We start from the raw sequence: 8,689 nt of genomic DNA, 5'->3' as shown, positions 1-8,689 counted from the left end.
GGTGCGAGCCACCGTGTCTGGTGAAAAGTTTCTAATTTTTTCATGAAGTTTACGCTATCAACTTTTGTGAATTGTGCTTGCTTGTCAGATCTAGAAACTCTTCCCCAAGCTCTAGACGTAAGAAATTGTTTTCTTCTAAAAGTTGTATAGTTTCATTCATAGATTTTACGCCTCAGTCTGTGATCATTTTGAGTTGGAATTTGCATTTGCAGATAATGGCCCATGTAAAAAATACAAGGATTTTACAACAGACAACGGCAAAACGTCAAATAAACCCTCAAACTAATGAGTTCAGCGAGGTCTCAGGATAACAAAATCAAGATAGAATTCATCACGTTTGTGTAGACCAACAGTGAATACGTAGAAAACGATGTCAAAAACGCAGTGTCACAGTTGCTTGATGTGAAATACTATACACTTCAAAGGTGCAGAATCTGTATGCTGAAATTACGAAATGCTGGTGGAAGAAATCAAAAGCCCTAAATAAATGGAGAAGCCACCATGGACGCAGATGAAGGACCGAGTCAGCGATGCCCGTGCTCCCCAAATGATCTGCAGCAGTTCCCATCAAAATCCCAGAAAGGTTCGTAGACAGGCTGTATCCAAAATCCGCAGAGATGAGCGCAACATCACAGAGGACCCCGAGGCGGCCTCCTTCCTCACAGCTGGAAGAGCGGCCTGGCGGACGAGGGAAGGTGGAAAGCCGTTCCCCAGCGCCCCGCGCCCCGCGCAGTCCAGCTTTGCCTTTTAAAGGGGAAGCAAATAGGGTCGAAAGCAGCGTCGCCTTTGAACTGGCACCTGAAGCGCGAAAGGCGCCGGCCGAGTGGAGCTGCGGGGTTGGGGCGGGGACCGGGCTAGGGCGGGCGGGGAAGTCACGCCCACACCGAGGACGGCCGCGCCCCCGCCGAGCCCCGGCCACGCCACTTCCGCCGGAAGCTCAGTTCAGCTTCCTGAAGGAGTTGGTCCTGCACGTCCGGAAGTTGTGTTTCTACGAGGGAAAGGTCCGCAAACTCCTAAGGTCACTTTCTGAAGCCGGCCTCAGGACATTCCGAGGTGAGCTCGATCCGGACCCTGCGGCCAGAGCGTCCCTGGCTCTGGGGTGGCCGCTGGCAGAAGAGGAGGACAGTCTCTGTTCCGGAACGAAGGCAGCGCGTGCAGGCTGTTTCCGGGGACCCGAGGCCGCTGCACCGCTCGCCCCGCCCCTCGCACGGCCACGTCTCTGCCGGAGCATCCGGGCCGGGCGGCCTCCGTGGCTGCCGCAGCAGCAGGGTGAGAGGCGGGGTGACGCGGCGCCTCAGGGCTCTGGTTCCAGCCGTGCTTGGGCCGGGGAGGCCCGAGGGGCTGCGGCGGAGGCCGGGCGTGGGGCGGCGGGGCCTGGGCCCGTCCCTGCAGCGTTGCGGGACGGCCCCGTTCCAGTCGCCCCCTCCTCGCTGCGGTGGCCTCGGGCCTGGGCGCCCGCTTCAGCTGCAGCGGAGCTGACTCTGTACATGCCGGTGCCCGCGAGCCCTCCTGAATGCTTGTCTGCGCCTGACGAGCGCGGCATGTCCTGAAGCTGTCCACTGCCACCGCTCGGGCAGTGCTTGTGCCTTTAGTCTGGCCCTTTGCAGCTGACAAGCGTGACTTGGTGTCGGGTGGTTCGTGGGAAGCCGGGGTTTCAGGAGTCCGAGCACTTCCTTGTTTGCCTTTGTCGCTGGCGGACTTGTCTCCATTCCAGGTGCCCAGAGCGAGTGGGGCCGGGCGTTGTCACGGGTATGAACCCGACGAATGTCAGTCGTGCGGCGGGTCCTGGTCATTGTGGGCCTGGGTCCCTGCCCCCGCCGAGCTCACCTAGCACAGGGACGCCCAGGGTCGCCACCGAGAGGGTACCGGGCGGTGGTTGGTGTGTGGGAGCCTGGGGGGCGGGCGACTTCTGTACTAAGGCCTCTATGACGAGAAACAAGCCAGGCAAAATTGTGAGAAAAACACGTCTCAGGCAGAAAGTTTGAAGATCCTGAGGGCGGAGAAAGGTTGGCGTTTTAAGGCGGAGAATGTGGCTGGAGTGTAATGGCACAGGGGGAAAGCGATGGAGGTAAGGATGTTGGTGTAGGCAGGTGCTGGATTGGTGAGAGATTGGAGTTTATTGTCACTGGGACAGTGTAAGCCATTTACAGGTGACTCGTGGATTTTTTTTTAAGAGACTGGGTGTGTTGCTGTATTGCCCAGGCTGGTGTGGAACTCCTGGCCTCAAGCGATTCCCCCACCCCAACCTCCCTAAGTGCTGGGGTTACAGGTGTGAGCAGCCACACCCGTCGTCGTGGGTTATTTTGAATTGTCTTTTAAATGACATGAACATAGCCCTTTATAACCCTTTAATAGCTTTCCGGGCAGTATAGAAGGAAATAAATCATTTGACTTTACTCAGATTGAAGAGGAGCTTCCCCCCCCCCGCCCCCCCCCCTCCCCCCGCCCCATTGCCTTAAGAAATAGTAGCATGGCCGGGCGCAGTGGCTCACGCCTGTAATCCCAGCACTTTGGGAGGCCGAGACCATCCTGGCTAACACGGTGAAACCCCGTCTCTACTAAAAATACAATACATTACCCGGCCGTGGTGGCGGGCACCTGTAGTCCCAGCTACTCAGGAGGCTGAGGCAGGAGAATGGCGTGAACCCAGACAGTGGAGCTTGCAGTGAGCCAAGATCGCGCCACTGCTCTCCAGCCTAGGTGACAGAGCAAGATTCAGTCTCAAAAAAAAAAAAAGAAAATGTAGCACTTTCCCACGTGAGAATGCCTTAGGTTGGCTTTTACTTAGCGATTTTGACAAGCAACAACTAAAGGGAAAATCATAATTACTGCCATTTTATTGAGGACATGGGACAGACTCTGTGCCTTGTTGTATTTAATCCTGGCAAAATTTTGCACTCATTTTCTCGTTGTTTTACGGGAGGAGACAGGCTAAAAGTGGTTAAATCTTTAGCCCAGGATCTCACAGCTAAGTGGTGGAGGGTCGGGAGCTGAGGCCGACTTCCAAGCCTGCCCTTTACGTCTCTGCAGTGACGTGAGGCTTGCTTTTGGTTTTCACTTTGTGTATAGATCTCTGTTTACTTTTGGATACTAGTGTGGCCTCCACCAGGTACTGTCTTCCTGGGAAATCGTGTTTGGTCTTTGGCTGTGCTCTGTTGTTTGTCATACCCGATAGGACAGCTGAAACGAGGTGGAGTAGATGGAGCCGTGAATGTCTGTATACAGAATTCAGGTGTGGGGGAAGCAGAACGTCCTGTAGGTGCCTGAGGTGGTGGTTTTGCAGTGTGAAGTCCCTTGATGTTACCCAGCTGTGAACCTAGGGTTGTGTGTACCTTTCCGAGTTCTGACAGCTTTGTGCCGTCTCTTCCCTCTAGAGATGTAGGAGTGCAAGTGATCATAAGTGAGACTGATCAGACTGGCCTCTTTATTTAAAAAATAAAATCAAAAGCGAGTCATGTTCCTAATAACAGCTTTCTGTGATGCACTGGCAACTGGCTGCTCCTCCTCCTTGCTGCCCGGAGATTGGCTTTTGTCAGTCGTCTGAGGTAATGAGGCCCTGATGACTGAGTCATTCCGAATTTTAACTAAAAATCAAGCAAGACTGAGGATCGACCGAGACTGCCAGCTTATTGCCCTACAGGAAGAAGTATCGCTGTCAGCAAACTCCAGGCAGTTAGTGAATTCTCTCTCTGGTCCGGCTTCAGGAGGAGCTGCCTATAAACAGGGGCCGTCTTTGTGACTTACAGTCGCTGTCTCGGGGTCCCCGTTCTGGGGGGGGTGGGCTGCTTGGACGCCAGCAGGGGCATTATGTGAGCCGAATCTGTGACTGCACTGGACTCAGAGAGCTTGGTGCAGCTGGCTGTCACCGTGTTGGCATGCCCTCTCGGTGGACCTGAGCTTCGTTGGCTATGTTCCTCCTCCTTGGTCAGTGTAAGGCCCGGGCGTCGTCGCTGTGGGCCTCTGCAGCAGTTCTCTGCACGTTCTGCCTGTAATGACTGAGTCGGGTCCTGCTGGTCGTCCCATCCTTTCTGTTCAGGTGGTGGTGCCTGGGCTGTGGTCGTGATGCTGCTCTTCCAGTTTCTAACTCCCTGGACTCCCTCATTGGAACTGAAGCTTTCAGATGTTTAGAGTTTTCTATATTTTAAAAGGGAGTATTGACGCTCAAGGATTCAAATACTTGATCACTTTGTTTTGGAACCATTAGCTTTGTAGCCGAGGAGTGTACTCAGCAGAACTGGAGATTTAATTCGGCAAATTAAATCCGCGTTGGCACTTTAGGAGTTGGGAGTATTCAAGGTGGTAGGAGGCAGATGGGGAATGAGTCTTTGCCTTCAAGGATCTCGCCATGTAATGGGCACACACACAGTGGCAGACATGACGTGCTGTGGTGGAGGCCACGTGAGGTACAACGATGGCAGAGGGGATGGACAAGACCCTTTACCTGAGGGGCCAGGAGGGACTGCGCACGTAGCCACACACGGTCGTTTCCATATCATCACCCCACCCCCGCAAGGCAGAAGCAAAGACATCACAAAGCAAAACACAAGTTTTCTTTTGCTAGGAAGTTTTCAGGAGGACCAGATGTGCAGGTGCCAATATTCAGTGGCGTAGCAGAGTCCACATTCCACTCGTGTATCCCGTGTCGGTTTGTAATTCGTCTGTGGTCGAACGGGAAGCCTTTGCTGATGCTCCTCCCCTTGTTTGGGGGTGTCTTCTCCACTCCCAGGTGGGTGTGGCCGACTGACCCCCCCCCCCCCTCCTGGGGCGTGTCTGCAATTGTAGCTGAGGGGCAGGCTTGGTGGAGGTCCCGGTGGTTTTCCTGGAAAGTGATTTTCAGATGGTTCTGTGCTGTGTGTAAGGACAGGTGTGTAGCTCAGATCCCTGCCCAGGCTCTAGGGCCCCTTTATCACCCACCCACCTGGAAAATCCAGGGATGAAAGATGTTACTAGATGGTCGTAGACACAAAAGTGAGATTGAGAATTTGTTGCACACAGGATTAGCTCTTGACCAGCCTCAGTAACTTCCTTCACTTCTGTGATTCAGACATTGTTTTAATCTTTAAATATTTATATGTGCCAGGCACCCTGAGTCAAGACTCCGAGGATCCTTTGTTTACAGTAGTTTCCTGATTAGCTGTGCTGGGTTTATAGTTACTAATGTTATGACACATTTCTATTCACCGTGCTTTCTGGTTACAAACCGTTACTGCTAGTTTCATGCTAATAGCATACGTAATCTTTTAATGCTCTGAGCAACACTCTTATGAACTCATAACTGTCTCTGGCCTGTAGGATGCAAGGCGGCAGAGAGGAATGGTGGATTATTATAGCTATGAGCAGATACAGGTCTGCACGCCCTTCAGTGAGTTACTGACTGCGTCAGTGGACTGGGTGACACCCACCACCATGGGTTTCCTCTTTTACGGGTGACCAGTCTAGAGGGCAGATAGAGTGAGAGTAAAAACTAGAAAGACAGGGACATCCTGCTGTGGGGCCAGCGGCACACGTGCTCCCGAGGACCAGCCACGTGGGCTGCTTTTTTTTTTTGAGATGGAGTTTTGCACTTGTCTCCCAGGCTGGAGTGCAGTGGCACAATTTTGACTCACTGCAACCTTTGTCTCCCAGGTTCAAGCGATTTTCCTGCCTCAGCCTCCTGAGTAGTTGGGATTACAGGCACATGCCGCCATGCCTGGCTAATTTTTGTATTTTTAGTAAACATGAGGTTTCACCATGTTAGGCTGGTCTTGAAATTCTGACCTCCAGTGATCCACCCACCTTGGCCTCCCAAAGTTATGGGATTACGGGCGTGAGTCACTGCGCCCGGCCCTTTTCTTTTTTTTTTTTGAGACGGAGTTTCCACTCTTGTTGCCCAGGCTGGAGTGCAATGGTGTGGTCTTGGTTCACTGCAACCTCTGCCTCCCAGGTTCAAGTGGTTCTTCTGCCTCAGGCTCCCAAGTAGCTGGGATTATGGGCACCTGCCACCACACCCGGCTAGTTTTTTGTATTTTTAGTAGAGATGGGGTTTCACCATGTTGGCCAGGTGGTCTCTAACTCCTGACCTCAGGTGATCTGCCCGCCTTGGCCTCCCAAAGTGCTGGGATTACAGGCGTGAGCCACTGCGCGCAGTCCCACGTGAGCTTCTTGTCTGTACCTTCTGTGTGGGATTTGTAAGCTAGAGGCGAAGGTTGTGTAATGTTTATCATGAAAAATGTTAAACACGGAACATAATGTAGGTTAATATGAAACTGATTTTAAAGGAATAAATGCCAACATTTCTGCAGAATGAATGGAAGCTCGTGCTAGCATCTTACCTGTTGATAAGGAAACAAGTTAATAATATCACCAGCACATTTCAAGGTGGATAATCACTTGTCAAATGTTGGGCAAAGTTTTGCTCACCTGAATGTAGCCCAGCAGGGCTAAGAGAGAAGGAGTGTGCATGCGAGAGACAGAGAGAGAGAGAGAGCGCTCTAACCCAGCTACAGGTAAAGACGGGAACGGGCCCTGCTGTGAGATGCCCTCTCTGTGCCCCCACTCCAAGGCAGCTGCCTTTCTGGTGTCCTTGTACCCCCTGTATACAGTTACCACATCCATGGCACCTGCTTTTTAAAGTTTTGTTTCTCCAGATCTGAGCTGTCCAACCTGAAGGGGTAGAGCTGCCAGCAGGAGCCTTGGCCTTGGACAGTCACTCCACTGGCTGAGAGGGGAGCGTGCCCTAGCACACCTAGGCCTGCGAGTCTATTTTAATTTTTAAATTTTTTTGAGATGGGGTCTCCCTCTGTTGCCCAGGCTGGAGTGCAGTGGTGCGATCTCAGCTCACTGCAACCTCCGCCTCCCAGGTTCAAGTGACCCTCCTTCCTCAGCCTCCCAACTAGCTGGGATTACAGGTGCCCACCACCACACCCAGCTATTTTTTGTATTTTTAGCAGAGACAGGGCTTCACTCTGTTGGCCAGACTGGTCTGCACTCCTGACCTCAGGTGATCACCCACTTCGGCCTCCCAAAGTGCTGGGATAGTAGGTGTGAGCCACTGCATCTGGCCTAATTTTTTTTTTGAGATGGAGTCTCACTCTGTTGCCCAGGCTGGAGTGCAGTGGCATGATCTCGGCTCACTGCAAACTCCACCTCCCAGGTTCAAGCAACTTTCCTGCCTCAGCCTCCCGAGTAGCTGAGATTACAGGTGTGCACCACCACGCCCAGCTAGTTTTTGTATTTTTAGTAGAGATGGGGTTTCACCATGTTGGCCAGTCTGGTCTTGAACTCCTGATCTCATGTGGTCTGCCTGCCTCGGCCTCCCAAATTGCTGGGATTACATGGGTGAGCCACCACACCTGGCCCAAATTAATTAATTTTATTTATTTTTTTTAATTTTTTTTTATTTTTTTATTTTTTTTTTTTTTTGAGACGGAGTCTCGCTGTGTCTCCCAGGCTGGAGTGCAGTGGCGTGATCTCGGCTCACTGCAAGCTCCGCCTCCCGGGTTCATGCCATTCTCCCGCCTCAGCCTCCCAAGTAGCTGAGACTATAGGCGCCCGCCACCACGCCCAGCTAGTTTTTTGTATTTTTAGTAGAGACGGGGTTTCACCATGTTAGCCAGGATAGTCTCGATCTCCTGACCTCGTGATCCACCCGCCTCGGCCTCCCAAAGTGCTGGGATTACAGGCTTGAGCCACCGCGCCCGGCCAATTAATTTTAAATTTAAAACTCAGTTCCTCAGTTGCCCTGTGTGACAGCTACTCCACAATACAGCTACTCCGGGACAGAAAGCCGCACTGTCCCGGTAGGATGTTCTTTAGTTGGCACCGACACAGACATTAAGCTCCTTCAGGAAGGGGCCCAGTGTGGCTGGTTCAGCATTTTAGCCGCAAAACCTAGGACATTGTAGGCGTTCCAGGATTATTTGCTGAATGAAAAAGTCTGTATTTGTTTCTTGTACATATGCAAATTGGGAACCAAATGTTAATTTTGTAATCGATACTTGAAATCTGACAAGTAAAAGTTTCATAATACATTTTTTCTCTTTCTCTCCTGTCAGGTATCATGATATTAGCTGGTTTAACCTCAAGCCATTTGAGTCATTCGATCTCCTGAAAATGGGAGACACAGTGGGGCCCCTCCCAGGGGCTCTTGGCTGTTGCTGATGGCAGAAACCACGCTTGACCAAGGTTCACTTGTAGCCCCACGGCGTCAGTGCAGCTGGTGTCGTCCTGACCATGGACGGTGCGTCGGCTGAGCAGGATGGCCTCCAGGAGGACAGATCCCACAGTGGCCCCTTGGCTCTCCCCGAGGGCCCCCTGAAGCCCCCGGGCCCAGTGGTGCCACCTGACCAGGATCCGCTGGTGCCACCTGACCAGCAGGACAAAGCCCAGCGTAAGTCGTCAGGTTCCTCTGTGTGCTGGTCACAGGAGGACGTGGTATTGAGGGAGGACGTGGTGTTGAGACCACTGTGAGCTTTTCACTTCAGAGTATGTTTTAGTAACTGAATGATGCCACCTTTAGATCAGGCACATTCCTGCTAAACAGAACGCCATTTGACACCTGTGGGGCAGCAGCAGTGTTTCCCTGAAGGGATCTATGGGTCTTTGTCGTGTTCCCTGCCCAGAATTCTACCTTTTTTTTTTTTTTTTTGACATGGAGTTTCACTCTTGTTGCCCAGGCTAGAGTGCAGTGGCGAGATCTCGGCTCACTGCA

At 52.2% G+C, this 8,689-nt stretch overlaps 1 protein-coding gene across 9 annotated transcripts in view; it reads left to right on the top strand.

Moving 5' to 3' along the window:
* Nucleotides 1-945: 945 nt before the first annotated feature.
* GOLGA3 (golgin A3) overlaps nt 946-8,689 on the top strand; it is a 55,044-nt gene continuing 47,300 nt past the window's right edge. For 3 of the 9 annotated variants that reach the window (XM_015109788.3, XM_015109787.3, XM_001083474.5), the window contains exons 1-2: nt 1,201-1,269; nt 8,034-8,368. In XM_015109788.3, coding sequence (XP_014965274.3) covers nt 8,212-8,368 — 157 coding nt within the window. In that variant the 5' untranslated portion in view covers nt 1,201-1,269; nt 8,034-8,211. Of the gene's footprint in view, nt 1,054-1,200; nt 1,750-8,033; nt 8,369-8,689 lie in introns of those variants that run through there. The other 6 variants (XM_028830242.2, XM_028830241.2, XM_077955908.1 and 3 more) reach the window with 3 other exon arrangements.

This window comes from Macaca mulatta, chromosome 11 (genome assembly GCF_049350105.2).
Source record: "Macaca mulatta isolate MMU2019108-1 chromosome 11, T2T-MMU8v2.0, whole genome shotgun sequence".
NCBI classification, from domain to species: Eukaryota; Metazoa; Chordata; class Mammalia; order Primates; family Cercopithecidae; genus Macaca; species Macaca mulatta.
This window is presented reverse-complemented; position numbering and strand designations above follow the sequence as displayed.